Source organism: Pinus tabuliformis, chromosome 1_2 (genome assembly GCF_031772625.1).
Source record: "Pinus tabuliformis cultivar Carrire ecotype Pingquan chromosome 1_2, CPIR1, whole genome shotgun sequence".
Taxonomy (NCBI): Eukaryota; Viridiplantae; Streptophyta; class Pinopsida; order Pinales; family Pinaceae; genus Pinus; species Pinus tabuliformis.
Window position 1 is genome coordinate 451,482,075 of NC_142298.1, and position 18,915 is coordinate 451,500,989.

The 18,915-nt window shown below is 38.4% G+C and overlaps 1 protein-coding gene across 1 annotated transcript; it reads left to right on the forward strand.

The window, feature by feature from the left end:
* Window positions 1-8,900: 8,900 nt before the first annotated feature.
* LOC149206312 (uncharacterized) lies at window positions 8,901-9,644 on the forward strand. Its single transcript, XM_089397655.1, has one exon. It carries the CDS (start codon window positions 8,901-8,903, stop codon window positions 9,642-9,644), a length of 744 nt encoding a protein of 247 aa, XP_089253781.1.
* The last annotated feature ends 9,271 nt before the right edge of the window (window positions 9,645-18,915 follow it).

An 18,915-nucleotide genomic window follows, 5' to 3' on the forward strand; every position in this document is an offset into this window, starting at 1 on the left:
GATGGGTAGTAAAAATTGCTTAATAAGAGCGTCGAATTCCATATATAATACAAGGTTCGATTATATAAGACATCCAGGTTGGGTTATCTGAATCTAGATCTAGATACCCATATCCCAATATCTATGGTCTAAAAGAGTTATTTGACAATATTATCTCATGCATTATGGATTTGGATGCATTGTTACAAAATCACTCATGCTAAAAGGAAATACTGCATTCATTGATCAAAGGATTAGATATTCAAAACAAATAATTAATTATGTTATTGTTGTACCTTCCATTTAAAAAGTCATGCAATAAGAGTTATTGTATGCAAAGGGTGAGAACAAAAGTAAATATAAGCAATAAAATTTAACAAAAATTAATAATAAAAAAGGTGAAGTGGATCATCATTCCTATAAATTATGAAAAAAATAGTAGGGGACTCCATTGTTTCACAAATTCTTGTAAAATAATGGTGGTTTTTTATTAGATACAATAATTTATGACTTACTAGGTGAACTACTAGTTGTGGGGTGAAATCCATGAGGCTAGGTTGGTAGCCCCAACGCAGCATAATAAAACAATCAACAAAGAAAACTCAAGAGATCCTACAACTTGCATAAAATTTACAAAGAGAGAAATGAGGACTCACATATGGGTCTTGTTGGGCGGATCAATTGTTCTTTTAAATCAAAGTAGTTGATCTAACTCACACATAAATTGTCAATCCGGGTAAGCTTTTTGTTTCAAGGCTATCATGCAAAATATATGCAAGAACAAATGGCAACTAGCACTAATGAAATCTCAAAAATAGTTATTGTAATGTCACTCTCAACACTCAAAAACACTTCTTGTTACACTCCAAACCTTGTTCACACTTCAAAAGAAAAGAAACATATGTTGCAAAATAAATCACACTTTGTCACTATCACTCTTATTCAAAAGAAACAACACTCCTGGAAACCATTCAACACTCACCAATTGTTGAAACATCCATTCAATTAAATAAACAAACCAAATAACTGTAAACAAAAAAAACATCACATCTAATGAAGGGATTGGTCTAGGACCTATGTTGTTACACAATGATAAAGGCTACAATCCTGCAACTACTTAATGCATGAACAATATTTGTTAGCATTAAATCACACATTAATCACAACTAAGAGAGAATAAATGTGCTGCTACAATACCTCTCTAACCAACGATCCCTGCCAAGAAGGAGGGCCCTTCTTCCTTAGCAAGGGTTGGTGAATTACACGGCATGCAAGTTAATTAAGAAGGAGAAATGGAGCCACGAATGGTCAAGATTTGCATCAATGAAAGTTGTAGTACATGATTATAGTGTTGGTACTCCCTCCTCTGTTCTTTATTTATGCATGCCTCATGGACAGAGAGTACATTATTTTATAACATTACATTCCTATTTTTGAAAAGCAGGATCATCATGAGAATATCTCGATTCTCATGTGATCCAAATCGAGATTATACAAAATTTGTCTTATAACAAAATTTGTCTTAATTGAAATAGAATTGTAACAACTTTTCTAAATTATAATGATTTATCATTTGGAAATCCTAACTATTTAAACTAATTCAGACGTGTTTTCCATGAATGTCTCCTTTCAACAATCAAACTAGCTCTAGTTGGATGTCTATCTAAGTTGGTTTTTGCTACTAATCATAGAAATTAGAGTACCCAAAATGAGCTCGATGTTTTATCAACAGCTTCAACGGAGTCTTCAGTCCATCTTTAGAAAGGCAAAACTGGGAAGATATCTTCTTGTAACAACTTCTCAACAAGCCACACCAACTAGAACAACCCTTTGTCAATTCATTAATAAAATAACCTAAAGCAGTTATCTTTTATGTAAAATTACGAGCAAACTATATAATAAAGATGACATACAAAAGGGAACATACTTTATTTAATAATGGTTGACGAAGTGACACGACATGGCTTTTAAAGTCAAATGGTTAAAAAATATATAGGGAAAGTAAGTATCTAAGAATGTCAATTATGCATCCCAACATCTCCCCCCAACTTAAGCATTTACATGTCCTCATGTAGACCTTTGTAACTAGTTTATGATATGATGTGAATGGAACTTTGAAAAATACATGCCCCTGTTGTGTCTTTAGTTGGTGCCCTATATCCTTCGGAGACAAATAATTCCACTTCCCACTCTCCGTCATCTATTCGATATGGGTGTTGATACTTGTGGACAGGAAGCCAAATAAGTGAAAAATTGAACCTAAGTCCATACCAACCAAGCCCACTTTTCCTGATACACTTTACATACTCAGGTACCCTAGAAATTTCATGTACAAAGTTTTAGAAACAATAGCTATCCTCATTCCTTAATTCCTCCTTGCATGCTTCCCATCTAAGCCTACTACCTTTTAGTGCATATTGTTTCAAAACCTTGATACTCCTAGAGCAACGCACTAGGATCCTATTCTTGAATTCCATCAGTAACTTTTTAGTGGTTGGGTATTGCCACATCTTATTATATGCCACAAAAATTGTTTGAGCAAGCCCTAGTTCATTTTGAATAAGAAGTTTCACAACTTCCTCATTTTTTGTTATAATATTACAGGCAACCTTCTAGCTGACTTGATTTTGCATAAATGACATAAAATCCCTCAGTTGAACATCTCCAACATAGGGTGTAATATTAAAAGTCCTTGCTCCAAAACAAGCATGATCATGTAGATACATCTCGCATAATAGATGTTTCTCTAAAAAAATGGCTTTCTGGAAAGTATTCAGGAACTCTTGAACTTCCCTTACTACACATGGTCGTTCATGATCTTTGATTGCTATCAAATGGAAGTGGAAAAGTTTTTCTAGCAAGTACAAAGGGTAGGAAGGAGAAGGGGTTTTGCAACTTAACACATTCTATGTAAGGTCATACGTTTGCTCCTCTTCCCATAACAACTTTACTTTTTCTTGTAACTCTCCTACCGACAATATTGTTTGCTTCATTTCTTCCTTAATCCTTACCAAATCCTCAACCAAATTTTTTTATCACAAGTCCTTTTAAGATTGTCAACAATCTCCTTATGTTTACTCAAGCGGATAGCCTCACTCTTCAACAAGATTTCCAACCACTTCCATTTATCTAATTCCTCAAGAAAAATTAATGATTTCAACAACTCTTCAGATTTTGGTTGAGTTGTATCCACTGTTGTTACATTTGTAGACTCAACAGCTCCCTGCAGTATTTCTTCATTTTCCTTCTCACTCTATTTTGATATCTCAATTGTTGGTTCTCATGTGTCAGTAGTATCATTGATAGGTTCTTATGGAGTAGTAGTTTGATTTATTTTAGTCTACTATGTTTCAGCTACTAGTTCTTGAGGAGCAGTGGCATCGTCAACAGGTTCTTGTGGAACAACAAACTAATTTTCCCCAACTTGCTCTACTTCAGTTGTTGGTTCTTGTGTAACAATAACATCATCAACAGGTTATTGTGGATTAGTAGTCTACAAATCCTCATCATGTTCTTCCACTTGTGTTCCAACTGAAAAAAATAGTTGGCCCCTCACAACCTGCCTTCTTAAGAATTTGTCTACAACCCATGCATAATTTTTTAAATGTGTTAGTAAGTGACACAATTCCTGCCACTTCGGCTAGGTTTTCCAACTCTATTTGTTTCTTAAACTTAAATTTCTTTGAGTGTGTCAAGTTCTTTCTAAAGTTTTCATTTTCTTCTTTTAATTCATTAATTTGTTGAGTGAGAGTCAATTTTGGTTGTACCCGATGAAGGAATGCTTTATTGCTCTCACATGGGTTCTTCTTTCCTTTCTTCACTCGACAATTCCTCTATTTCCTTTAATTTTGTTGTAGTAGCATGGACTTCAGGTGTTGAGGAAGCTAATGGTGTAATAGTTACTCGTACTCTCTTCTTAGGGTTTTTACCCCAAAATTGCTTCTTCGGAGACCTCTTCCTTACTTTCATTTATAGAGGTGTTTCTTTCTCAAGTACTTCTTTAGGTGTCTCTTTATCAAGTACATCTTCTTCAACGTGGCATCCATACCTATTACTTTTAGACTTCCCACTAGATACATCCATTGGTCCTTTAGTATGATCCCTTGTCACAGAATGCCTAATTCAAAGGCCCCTCTGACGAAGCTTAAGAGGTGTAACCACCCTTGCTTATCGTGTTATTTCAGTACTTTCCTCTTGTTCTTCATTCTTTTCCTCCTCATGGGATGATAAGTGACTCTACTAACATTCTTTTCCATGTGCTCCTTGTTGTTGCAACAAGTCAACTATAATCAATTTGATGAGCCCATGGTTAATTATGCAAGTTTCAATATGCTTCGCCATGCGCACAACTTCTGCCATATGTTGTAACGACTTTAACAAATAATAGGGCATATTGATTATATGTCCATTGTGCAGATGTGATAATAACTAAAATTGGTAGTGAAATACAATCCCAAAATTCCCTTCATAGGTTATAAATTTTTGAATAAAATAGGCTACATCATCCCAAGGATGAGGAAGGGATGTTATGTCAACCCCTCTTCCCTTGTGCCTTACGTCCTCACCTTGCTGCAAGAATGTAGCTTTGGTTATTGGGACTGTTATTTTCCATAAAAACTAGTGTGTTCTCATCTAAGGCAAACCTGTCACCCTAGCAACTACTTCTTTTGTAACAACAACCCTAACTCCTCTAACTATTAAGCCTTGCTCATTCAAATCGTGTGCAAATTCTAAAGCAATTTGGTCATTAAATCCCTAAAACTTCTCAAAATAGGCCAACCAACCTGCATTTTGAAATATTTCCAAAGCCTCCAAATGGTGTAACAAAGCATCAATAGAATCGAGTTCATGGCAGACTGTTGCTCCTCCCATGGCTACTCAGAATGTTGAGAAACCAATAGGCTAGCAAATTAGGGTTGATTTCTCTTACTTCATAATCGCTCGTGAATATTAGTTGGATTCTTATTTATTTTATTATGTTCTCTTCATTAAACAATCATCAAAAACACATTAAACATGAATATCACAAGAGATAAAGAGCACAAATATGTAGGCTCCAAGCCAAGGCAAAACCCCATAAAGGGGAAAATCCTAACAACCTATCTTCTTATAGAATAAGATCAAAATGAGATATCCAAGACACAAAAAATCAAGACCAAGACGTGCCACAACACCCAAGTCAGCCCTCCTTTGAACCTTCCTCAACCAATTCAAATCTAACAAAGTCAACGTTGGTCAACACTCTTAAAGTTTGATCAAACTCTAGATTTTTCGAACCTGCAATAATTTTGAAAGTTTTGGCCCTGTTACAGCGCTGCAATTTTGCACGTGTGAAGGTCAAAATGCAAATTTCTCTCTCCTTTATACCTTCGCTCTTCCTTCTTTGACTCTCGCTCTCTTTCCTTTGACTTTTCGTTGCTCTTCTTTCTTTTTCTTGGCATAGAAATTAATGTGATGAATCGATGTACAAAAGAGGTCAAATTGCATTGTAATTATAGTTGTCCAGGAGGTTGAATAGGTGCGTTTCTAGGCCAACTTTTTTAGGAGGGCCAACTTGGTCTTGTGGATGACCAAATTTACTTTTTAACTCAAATAAAATGATTTTTATTTTTCTTACAAATAGTCCAAATGGGACTTTGACTCAAGTACTTTTGTTTGACTCGTGACAAAAAATATTTTGACTAAAATAACCCTACAAGCATGAAGAACATGCTTTTACTAATGAAAATAATAATAATAATAGAAATTTATTTTTCTTCCTTTTTATTTTATATGAAATACATATTGATACAAGTACAATCATAATTATGAAGACCGAACCTAGTTACATTTTCAACACCGCCTCTTCACTAGGGAGGTATTCATAATGACACAAAAGGATACTAGGATACTCTCAAATTTAAATATTCTCATAAGAAGAGTTCAGATTGATAACATCGTCATTATCATAACCAACATTGTCAAACATAGCAAGGCCTTGACTGACAAACTCTATCTCTCTACTAGATCAGAGCATAATGTTGGGAGACATAAATTTGGACACCACCACCACCTCTCTCCAAGCACATACCCCATCTAGATTTTCACCAGTATGCCCTCACAAGTCTATTCTTATCTTGGATACCCTTATCCTCAAAGAATATCGGTCCTCAATACTACTCCTATCTTGGATATCTTTTCCTCAAAGAGTATTGGTCCTCGGTACTACTCTTATTTTAGATACCATTCCTCAAGGAGTATCAGTCCTAGATGCTTCTCCAACCCTCCATTCTCCCTAGTAGTTCCCTCACTAGGATTATGGTTGTTAGTCCTAGCCATGGTGCATGACACATGGAGAATACAGTGTCCACCATCACTCCCTCTCAAATATGGAGAAAATTCTCACTCCCCCTCAAACAGGGAGAAACAATCAGAAGCCTAAGCTTGTCTAAAAAATAATCATCAAAGCATCAACTACTTGTTCTTTCGTGTTGATCTTGTTGTAGCTACTAGGCTCCTTCTTGCATCACATAATAACGAACTTCGACCTTCCTAAATCTTTTTCAATCCTCACATATATATCATTAAGTAGTTCATTAAACATCTTATGGAGCCAAACATCTTCACAGTTGAGTGCACAAGCCTTCAAGTTGTCCTATAATAGGATTATGCTTTCACGCTTTTCCAAGAAATTATAGCAACTTCCAATCATTATTGGTATCTTTATCAGTGTTATTATTGTCAAAAAATGTGTTCCTAGATCAAACCAATCAATTGTCGATACAACGATATCAAATCTTTTCAACTTATTCGTAAATCGAACCAATTACAACTTCTTCTTTCTGGCTGAGGTGGATGAACTTCTTCTCGATCAATATTGAATCAAGCATATCGTCAAGTGACCAACAAGTTGTCTCATGTCATCTTGTATAAGCTTATTGCCATTTCTCCCTTCACATTTATCCTATGTATTCTTTCATACCATATTCCAAATACTATATGTAATCTCAAGTCAAATTCTTCATGTACATTCTTGCTAGCTCCCTTTGAAGTCAATGTTTACTTTCTTTACATTACTTTGCTTCACATTGAATAATGATAAATTATTGGTGTCAACATTTGTTCTACCAATTTGTTATGCTACTATATATCAAAAAGCCATAGGAAAGGGTCTTGAATCTATTATATGACCAAGACAAATCATGCTTATAATGCTAACTTTCTGCCCAAGTATATTTTTTTTATCTATATGCATCTTGCTCTTCCTTCAACCCTCTCTGAAGATATGAGTATTCTTGACTACAAAAGCTTCTTCTAAAGTAGGTATGTTGTAATCAAAGTTTCTTCTTCTTTGAATATTATGTTCATAAAATATGAGATTCCTTCTTTGTGATAAGAGTAACCTCTTTTCTTTTTTTTTGCTGCTGCGCGCGCGCTGCCTGCGCCTGAGCCTGCCCGCGACTGAGCCTGCCTGGAGTTGTCTGTCCGAGCTGAACCATGGATCCTCCGGATCCGCCCAGTGGGGATCCGGAGCTGCAACGAGCCTTCTCAAACCTGGTGAAGTCTCTTCCTCCGCAGAGACCTAGACCATCAGCATCCAAGTTTGTAAAGAAGCTAGATGTATTACAGGAAGTCCTTCTGCCTCCGACCATTCCACGCATGGCAGCCATTTCCTTAGCAGAGAAAGGGTTAATCGGACAATTTATAGGATTATGGCCTTCACCTAAGACAGTGCAAAAGTGGGTCGAAAGAAATTGGTCGGACAAGATCCAGGGCAAAATATCCATCCGATTCTGTGGTAGAGGATATTTTACCTTTCATTTTGAAACCAAGGAGGACAAAGACCTCATATTCAGAAATGGGCCTTACTTTATGGATTCCAGAGGCCTCTATCTCAATAAATGGACCCCGAATTTCGACCCTGAACTAGATATACCAAGTGCAGTTCCAGTCTGGGTTAGACTTCCTCATCTCCCACTTCATTTCTGGGGGGATGACTCTGTGAAAGCAATAGGGAACGCGGTTGGAAAATATATAGACCGCAGTGAACCCAAAGACAACATGCAGGCTTGTGCGCGGATCTGTGTTGAGGTTGATCTGGGACGAGGACTGCCGGAAGCAATCAAACTGAAAGTAGATGACTGGTGCCATATTCAGCAGCTGGATTACGAGCAAATACCCTTCAAATGCAAGGTATGCCACGAATATGGTCACTTTGCAAATAGATGTCCTAAAATTGTTAATGTTGAACCAGAAGAGCAAGATGGGCAATGGGAAACTGTTAAAAGGAAGAAATCATCCCCTCCCCTCAAGATCTCGGACTCTGATGCCCCTGGTCCTTCCCATCAGCATCCTCCCCTCCAATCCTCTTCCCTTCAGCATCCTTCCACCTCCTCCCAGCAGCCTTCCTTACATTGTCCGTCCTCCCCCACTCGTATTCCCGATCCTCCCATTCCCCCATCCTCTAATCCCTTCGCTTCCCTCTCTGAGGAAGAATCAGTCCCTGATTTCCCCCCCTCTGACCCTCCTCTTCACCCCTCTCCCCCCCTCATTTCCCACCCCTCTCCTGACTCCCCCTCCACCAGGATTACCAGAAGTTCTTCAAAGGATCATGGGGCGCCCAGTGATGTTCCAAAGAAGCATGGGCCTGGCAGAAAATCGGCCAAACAACAGAGAGAAGAGAGTGCCCAGAAAGACATTGCATTGGGTTCTCAGACTCCCATAGAATCCTTTATTCTTGGGCATTCGGAGAAAGAAAACAACAACAAGGGCAAAGAGAGGCGAGCACCTCTCCATGTAAGCAGTAAATCATGATGAAAATGCTATCCTGGAACAGCAGGGGATTAGGGCACCCCTCCAAGATAGCAGCCCTCAAGGATTTAGTCCAAAGTGAAAATCCTGAAATCGTTCTTATCCAAGAAATGAAACAAGATCAATCAGAAATGAATAAAGTCATCAACCAGCAAAAACGTTACAGTGGATGCGCAAGTGAAGCAAGAGGAGCCTCAGGCGGCATTCTAACAATGTGGGACAGTAATAAATGGAATTGCATCTCCACCAGAATACATCAGAACTGGATCCGGGCTAACTTAGAAAGTAAGACAGATGGAGCAGTGGTGGTTATCTACAATATTTACGCTCCGAACCAGTATAGGGAGAAAGATGTATGTTGGAGCGCGCTGGAAGCCAGTATAGATGAAGAGCGAGACAACAATCTCGTTATTGCAGGGGATCTAAACTTGGTTTTGCATGCAAACGAGAAAAGAGGGGGACACTTCACCCCAGATCCTTTCAGAAATCGACTTGAGAATATTATGCAGGAGCAAGATCTCATAGATATCAGGCCTAAGAATCGAAGATACACCTGGAGCAACAGAAGATTAGGAGTTGGCAATATTATGGAGCGTCTTGACAGGTTCCTAATAAGCATATCTTACCTGTCCACTTTCACCACCGGTCAGTCAAATATCCTCAATGTCTCCGCCTCTGATCATTATCCAATCACGCTCACTTTGCATAGTCAATGTCAGCTTGGACCTCTCCCATTTAAATACTGTTCCATTTGGAACCGTACTCCTGCAGCGAAAGACGTGGTGTGGCAGACATGGATACAACATGTGGAAGGCTCCCCAACTTATATCTGGGAGACAAAACTAAAGAGAGTTAGACAGGCCTTAAAAAATTAGGCAAAGAATAATTACCAAGAACCTGAGTTGAACAAAAAACAAATTAAGCAAGATCTGGAGGAAGTGCAGCGAAACATTGAAGCCTTTGGACTGACCCAGCAAGCCAAGGAGAACGAAGAAAAACTCTACGCTCAGCCGAGACAAACTATAAAGGACGAAGAAACAAAATGGAGGTTAAAGTCAAGACAGCTCTGGCTTCAGGACGGAGACAAAAATACTTCTTACTTTCATAAGCAGGCTATAGTTCGTAAGGCTAGAAACACTGTGAGCACAATTAAAGATAGTGAAGGATACAGCTACAATACCCAGGAATCTATAAAGGAAGCAGCCACCAACCACTTCAAGAATCTCCTGACTGAGGATAAAGGGGAGGAGGACTACTCAAGTTTGTTACAGCACCTATCCAAAGGAGTCACACAAGAAATGAACAGCACACTCAAGAAAGAATTTGATGAAGAAGAAATCCAAAAAGCGATCTGGAATCTCCACCCAGATAAAGCTCCAGGGCCTGATGGATTTCCGATCAGCTTTTACAAAGAGTATTGGCAGCTGATCAAAAAAGATCTCGTTAAGATGATACGTTGGGTTTTAAAGAAAGGCAAAATGGGGGGATTTACCAACTCCACCTATCTAGCCTTAATCCCCAAAGAAAATAGACCCTCCACTTTTTCTCGATTTCGGCCAATATCTCTATGTAATTCTGCGTACAATAATCACAAAAATTCTGTCAACTAGACTCAAGCCCCATCTTCAATCCCTGATCTCAGAAAACCAAGGAGGCTTCCTTCCCAATAGATACATCTCTGACTCTATCCTTCTTGTGCAAGAGGCTATCCACTCGAGCATAAGCAGAAAGGAGAAAGGATTTGTTCTAAAGCTGGACCTTGCCAATGCCTTCGACAGGGTAAGGCATTCTTTCCTCTTTGTTGTTCTTCACAAAATGGGTTTTGACTCCTCTTTCATCACAATGATCAAAGCCTGCATATCGGAACCCTGGATCTCTCCTCTGATAAATGGGAGACCGTGTGCTGCCTTTCAATCCTCTAGAGGCCTTAGGCAAGGCTGTCCCTTGTCTCCTTACTTGTTTATCCTTATGGCCGAGTCCCTTAGCCAAATCCTGGATTATCATAGGAGAATAGGACTAATCACGGGTATCAAATTTGAGCAAGGAACAAAGAACATCAACCACTCTCAATTTGCGGATGATACCCTCCTAATTGGAGGAGCGTCCACCACTATAGCAAGGCGCTTCAAAAAGATCTTGGACCAATTCATGGAATACTCAGGGGGAAAGATCAATCAGCAAAAAAGTTGCATATATGGTTGGAACACTCCAACACACACCATCCATAGTATTGCAAGTATATTAGGAGTCTCTTACAAGCTTGTCTGGAGCCACTTCACCTATCTTGGGATGCCAGTAAGTATGGGACCGCTGAAAGCTAGCACTTGGAATGAAATCCTTGATAAAATAAAGAGAAAAATCCAGCAATGGGGCACCATGTGGCTGAACCCAGCAGGACGACTTGTTCTTCTCAAATCAGGTTTGGCCTCTCTCCCTATTTATCGTTTTTCTTTATGCCAAGCCCCTACTGTTTTCCATCTTAAAATGGAAAGAGCTCTCAGACACTTCCTTTGGCAAGGAGGGAAAACGGAAAAAAGAAAATTCAACCTTGTTAGCTAGAAGAATGCCATCCAGTCTCAGGAAAGGGGAGGACTAGGAATAAGATCCCCAAAATTGCTGAACTTGGCTCTTGGAGCTAAAATAATATGGAGAATGATCACAGGGCCTATAGCTTGGTGGAAGAAGGTTTTAGAGGCAAAATACTTGAACAGTTCAAGGCAACAACTTCTGGAAACCAACATTCCAAGTAGATAAAGTTCAAAAATTTTGCAACTATGCAAGAAAGCCATACCCTTCATGTCTCAAAACATCTCAAAAGTCCCAGGAGGGGGGAGTAGCATCAATTTCTCCACAGACAGAATTCTAGGACAGCAACCAATTGAATCAAAAGTGGAGGCAATTCCTGCTATAAACTGGTTAAATGGACAAGGAATATGGTATCTAGATCAAATATCACAATGGGACACCCAATCTCAAGCTTGGACAGGTTGGAAGTTCCCGGCTTTCCCTAGGGAGCTAGAACCCAGCCTTGCTGCCTTAAAGAACTTCCTTCACAGCAAAGCACCGATTCAGAAAGGCAAACAAGATGGTTACCGTTGGGACCCAACTGGAACACAAGACACGGCCAAAGCGGGGCACCAGCATCTATGTGACAACACCTTCCCTCAGGATATATGGAACCAATGGAAAATTATCTGGAGAGCAGAAGCACCTCCCAAGGTCAAATTCTTCATATGGCTGCTCCTGAAAGGAAAAATTCTAACAGCGGAAAACTTAAAGAAAAGAGGCATAATGGGACCATTAAGATGCCCGAATTGCTGCAGGTCAGAGGAAACAATACAACACTTGTTTATAGATTTCTCGGTTGCTGATGAATGTTGGAGACAGATGGCTTCAATTGGGGATGCTCCATGGGAGCCCCAGGCAACTATTGCAGACACAATACATAAATGGAGAAAGAATTGCCCATGGAAAGAGAAAAGTAGCAAATTGACGCAAAGGATATGGAATGCCATTCCTCTAACCCTCCTATGGCGCATCTGGCTGGCACGAAATAGAAGGGTATTCCAGGAGAAGGGCTATAACATCAGAGCAATTTGTCACAAGGAAAAATACTTAGCGTTGGAGGCAGTCACAATCCACATCAAAGGTAGGATAGAGATGAACAGCTACAGCATGGAAGAGAGGAATCTGGTAAGCTATGCCCAAGAGAACATAACTAGCGCACAAGAATTAAATCAAGGAAAGACTCAAACGAAAGAAACAAACAGGGGTTGGAAGCTGAGGCTAAAGGAAACTGAATTTGCAAGCTGGCTGAGAAACTGTAATAAATTCTATTTATTTTTTGATGGCGCCTCAAAATCAAACCCGGGCCAAGCCGGCGCAGGGGGTCTAATCTGCAATGCTAACGGGGAAAGAATTCTTCAGTTTGAATGGGGATTGGGGGAGTTGTCCAACAACAGGGCAGAAGGGTTGGCTTTGTACCAGGGTCTCTCTCAGCTGATCAAACTAGGGATAAATAAGGTAATAGTGTTTGGGGATTCAATAATTATTATTAGACTCATGGCGCAGAGGATGAGCTCACCGAACATTCTGCTTCAGCAGATAAATCATAGGAACCAAATCCTCAGCGCCTCATTGGCAGAAGTCACCTATTACCATATCCTCCGAGGACTGAATAAGGAGGCTGACAAGTGCGCTAACAGAGCTTGTGAGCGCCCCAAAGGTATCCTGTGTTGTAACGATAAGTCCTCCTTACAATCGTTACCATGAATATTCCTCATCCAGTCAACAGCAAGCGTACCGAGGATAGTAGAATCTATGACAGCAGGAAATCAATCAGTTCAGTTAGCAGAACAGGTATGGTAGGAAAGATTTTGATCAGAAACAAGATTGGAAGATCTACTCAGAGCAGGGGAATCAAGCGAATCGCAGGTGAAAGACGTCCTTGGCGGCAGACCACTTGTGTTATTCATGATAATTTTTTGACCATGAGCTGGAGCATCGGGAAATGCAGGGCTCCTTCTTGCTCCTCTACCTTGTGGTTAGCTTCTATTTATAGAAAGGGATTCATGCCTCTCCATCACGCAGAGAAAACCTGTGCCCGCAAGCAAAAGAGTAAAACTGTTTCCGCCTTTCTTCAGGCAGTCCGTGGGAACCATCAAGCGCACAGCAGCCTTGTGCGGGCTGGGGAAGTCGCTTACAGCAAGCAAAGAGACTTGAGCTTCTGCGGAAAAGCATTGAACAGCAAAGGCAAGACCCAATCGGTGACAATGGAGCGTCCAGAAGAATGTTTTCACTGTAGAGATCTACAGGTTGAATTTGAAGAAGTGCGAGCTCAACAGAGGGCTCTGGAGGATCAAGTGCGCAGTCTGGAGATAAGACTGGAGGACCAATGCCGAATTTTTAATGAGAAATATAGGGCTGAGATGAATCTCTTCCTTCACAGAGCCAGCTCCTTATATGAACAGTTTAACAGCCTAGCCAATCGATGTAGCCATGCCGAAGAATCAATTATGTTCCTTAAGACCATGATGGACAAGAAGTCCCAAGATGTTCCTTCCTCTTCAAGCGCTAAACAGAATGAGCCTGATCCAAATCCAGAAGCGTCCACTGCCAGGAAGATCAGTCACATAGAGATTGATTAATTATGTTATGTAGTTGTAAATTTTGGTGTCTGCAGTTTGTCCGGATTTACACTAGTTTAAGAAGCCCCAGAGGCAGGAATACTAGGAATAGGATCAAGGAAGAAAAACTTTTTGTAATTCCTTGGATCCAGCATGCTCATGAAGCACTATATGTATGGAAAACTGCCTTCTCTTTTTTTCAGATTAATATATAGCACCCGAACTTTGTCTAAAAAAAAAAGATAAGAGTAACCTCTTTCATTTTGCTTCTTGACTATTTTTCAATGCATATTGATAGACTTGCCTACTCTTTTGTACAATATATTTCTACTATGTTCTTTCAATTCTTTAAATGGTAGATTTTTCTAGGTTGATGCTTGAAACAGAATATCATGCTTGGGATTCTTCTGCAGTGTTGATTAATGACCTTAACTCCGCTATGGTTTTTCTTACATTAAAAATCCTTAAAATCCTTTCCTACTAAATAACTGCTTCTAAATATTCATGATGAACCTTGCTAAAGTCATTGTAGAACATTGTATGAATAATCCAATCTTGCTAGATAATGTGGTAACTACTTTGAACTCCTTGTGAAGAGTGTTCCTTCTATAATCCCAAGTAGACTCTATTCCTTCTAATGTTATTTGCTTCTTCAAAGATTCTATAATTGTGAATCCCAGAATCTTCGATACTTCAAATATAACTATAGCTGCTATGATGACTACTTGTAGTGTAGACAACTTTTGATGACTCAAACTATATGCTCCCATAGTGAATTTAAAAAGAAAATCAACCTTCTAATGTAACTGCAACTCTAATTCTCTTCTTCTAATAAAAACAAATTACTTGCAAACCTGGTATTTGTCAATCTTCATCAATAGTAGAGATCTTTGTTGTTTTTAGTCTTTGATTTCTTCTTTGGTTCTTCATCTTTTGCAATGTGTGCTCCACTTCTCTCTTTCCTCTTGTTGTTCTTCTTGTTCTTAAGATCCTTGGGATAATTCCTTTTATAGTGTCCATACCCATTGCAACCAAAGCATTGCATTTTCAACATGTCTTGATCTCCACTTGGTTGATTGTCATTGTTGTTGTCGTATTTTCGACGAGATTCATATCTTCCAAACTTCTTGATTGATCTACCAGCAAAATCTTGAGATTATTCATTGTTGAGATCAATTTCATCCTTGGCTTTCAATATTGTTTCTTCTAGAACACATAGAGCCCATAGTTCATCGAATGTTGGAGTATCTTTTCTTGAATAGATGTTGGTCATAAAACTACTCCAATCTGAAGGCAAAGCAATAAGTACGCTAGTAGTTAATTAAGAATCAGATATGACTTCTCCAATCCCTTGAAGTTGATCTTTCAATTTCAATATTTTCACAAGGTATGAGGCCAAATATTCATCTTTTGATAACCTTGTTTTGTAAAGTTGATTCCTTAAGGATATTTTCTGACCTATACTATTGACAGAGTATAATTTTGCCAATTTTTCATAGACTTATTTTGATGTGGCCAAATTTGCAATAAAGGGGATAAGGTGATCTTTGATGGACTCTAAGAATTCTTAGAGCCCTTATTTATCCCTTATTATACTTGGCCACTTCTTGGGCTTTGCTCTTGTCTGGTGCTAGAGCCTTACCCTCAACAAAATTCATGACATCATTTTCTTTGGGAACCAAATTAAGTATTTTCTTCCGAGCCTTGAAATTAGAAGCTCCACCAAGTTTATTTTCTTCCTTACATATAGATGTTATTTGAGTAGGAACTTGAGACATAGAATATATTAGAGTACTTACTTGTCAAGGGAGAATATGTTGCTATGATAATCATGCTTCTAAGAGTCTTCAAAGGTGTTCTTGAATGATGGTTGAAATATTGATGTCTTCTAGGATGACTAGTACAATAATATATTTAAGTTGTTGCAAATGTCTTCTTACACAGTGGATGATGATTGCTAGAAATATGATGATCCTTGGATCTCCTCCTTTTGCATGCTGCAATAATTTCTTTAAGCATAGTTCCTGTAATTGTGTCCTCTGATGTAGCTAATTAAAATGTCCTAAGAAGAAGATGATTGTTGTAGAGATTCCTTCAAATGTGCCAACAAAATTGATCTTCAAGTTGCCCTCTCCTCACCTTAGCTCTGATACCATGTTGAGAAACCAAAAGGTTAGCAAATTAGGGTTGATTTCTCTTAGTTGATAATTGCCTATGAATATTTGTTGGCTTCTTGTTTCTTTTATTATGTTATCTTCATTTAAAAATTACCAAAATCACATAAAACATGAAGATCACAAGAGACAAAGAACACAAAGATGTGGGCTCCAAGCCAAGGCATAACCACAAGGGGGGGAACCCAAACAACTTCTATTCTCATAGAATCATATCAAAGTGAGATATCCAAGACCCAAAAACCAAGACCAAGACTTGCCACAAGACCCAATTCAACCCTCCTTCAAACCTTCCTCAACCAAGTCAAATCCAAAAATGTCAACGTTGGTCAATTCTTTCCACATATGATCAAAATCTGAATCCTTCAGACCTACAATAGTTCTAAAATTTTCAGCCCTGCAATTTCACACATGTGAACATAATAGGGTAAAAATGTGACTTTCTCTCTCTTTTAGACCTTCCCTCTTCCCTCTTTGACTCTCGCTTCTTTCCTTTGACTTTTCGCTGGTCTTATTTCTGTTTCTTGGCATAGAAATCAATGTGATGAAATGATGTCCAAATGAGATCGAATTGCACTGTATTTATAAATGTACAAACGAATAAGTGTCTTTCTGTGCTGACTTGTTCAAGAGGGACGACTCGGTCTTGTGGATGAAAATTTTGACTTTTTGACTCAAATAAAAGGATTTTTCTTTTTATTACAAATGGTCCAAATGGGACTTTAACTCAAGTACATTTTTTTGACTCATGAAAATTTTTATTTTGATTCAAATCACTCTACAAGCATGAAGAAAATTCTTTGCCTAATGAAAATAATAAAAATAATAGAAATTCATTTTTCTTATTTTTGCTTTTATATGAAATGCATATTGATACAAGTACAACAATAATTATGAATACCAAACCTAGTTACATTTTCAACATAGAAGATTGTTACAAGGTCGACAATTGGTTCATGCAAATGTTCATTAGAGCGGAGAATGACGTTCTGCTATAATTGGCAATTCTTACCCTTTCGATGGTTTTATGCCATAAGTGACAAGTATTAGGAATGATTTCAGGATGGTTACATGGGGTTTTCAAGAGTAATTATAGGAGTAACGATGACTTGTCGTTATTATTACATGGTCTATTCAGTGGTTACTAATTTGGGATAATGGTATGATGCATCGTATGAGAGATACCATTCACCTCCTCCCTAGTTTAATGATAATAGTCGTTCTCGACATATGTGACAAGGAGTAATGTCAACCCTAAATACATAAATGCAAGTAAATGACAAAAAGTGTACCTATCATCGACTTACCACTATGCTAACATGGAGACTGTACAAGTGATAATGACTTGATCGACATTGTGCAACACCTCATTCATGGCATATGTCCATTGGTGAATTCTTCCATTACAATGATGTGGTGATAAAAACATGTGCATCAACAAAATCAAGTGTATTAGCACAAGGTTATAGTTTTCAACCATGAATATGCAAGAACACATATTTGAGCTTGTGATGGTGAACAAATGAAAATGCATATGATCTATATCAGCGAGAGTTGTTGAATGCAAGCCTGTGATAAGTGTAGAAAATTGTGAATATTGATTCTCTAACAGTGACAAAATTAAATAATAAACCATTTATAGACAAATAAAGAGATATTAGAATGTTGTTATAGAAGAATAAAAATATGTGCTAACCACCAATAAGCTGGTTTTCATCCACCACATTCATCCAATAGTGCCTCACAGGGGTTTTCACCATTAGAGATTTTTATTTTATTTATTTATTTATTTATATTTTTTTGAAATAATGAAAAGACTAAGTGGTTGGAAGCGCAGGAAAATTTTCCCTTGCCCCGACAACTTCAAGGTCTAAATATGCATATGAGACAATGTTGACAAATGAATACTTAAAAGTAGGCTTATGATACAATTGTGGATGGTCAATTTGCAAGAAAAGATGTTTGAGACCCATCAATGATTGTCAATTTCGCAATCCCATTGTTAAAGATGGTTTGCACCTCGTAGGGACCTAGTGATGTAGAAGCATCTAACGCCCCATTAAGTAAAAGAGGAATCCAAAGCGGAGAACGAGAGGATGTGGACCATCGGAGCAAAACCGGGAAAATCTGTTTAAAACAGATCTAATTAGATGGACTTAATTAAATATTAATGTAATCTGCCATGTATTCATATATATCCATATAGCGAGCTGTAGAGAGAATTAAGGGATTTGTTGAGTGATTGTGGGAAGAAATCGTTCATCTCAAATGATCCACGATTGTTGTAATCTCTTATAAAAAGAGAGTCTGTGTGTGAGAGGGATATAGAGACGAGACAGAGTGACAAATAGAATTTGTGTAAGCATAGAGTATTCACAATGTAGTCGAGAGGAGAACTATGACTAAGGCTGAAATGCCTTAGGATGTAATCATCTGTGTATAATGAATAGATGCGTGTTGTGTGGGTTTTCGTGTGTGTTTATGTAATAATTCCTTTTCGTGTTATCTGTGTATATATGCGTTGAGGGCTCAAATCCCATTTGTAAGTGTGTTGATCGACCATCGATCACTGTAGGATCGATGGCGACCAAATGATGTCAGTTATATGAATGTCGTGTGTTAACAGAGTATGGCAGAAACCGGTGTTTTAACAAAGAATCCATCAACAAGCGGAAGATCAATGGCGTAAGTGATAAAGAATGAGAACCATTGATCGTATAGATCAACGGCCATCGCATGGTGTAAGAGCGCGATAGTTAATTCACGAGGAAAGTCGTTTCGCAACAGGAAGTGGTATTTCGGGCAGACAAAAGGCTGTAAGTGGTATTGAAGGTTAGTCACTCAAT

Bases quoted from the DNA above. Each gene is read 5' to 3' on its own strand.
- LOC149206312 (XM_089397655.1), top strand. From the start codon at position 8,901: ATGAATAAAGTCATCAACCAGCAAAAACGTTACAGTGGATGCGCAAGT.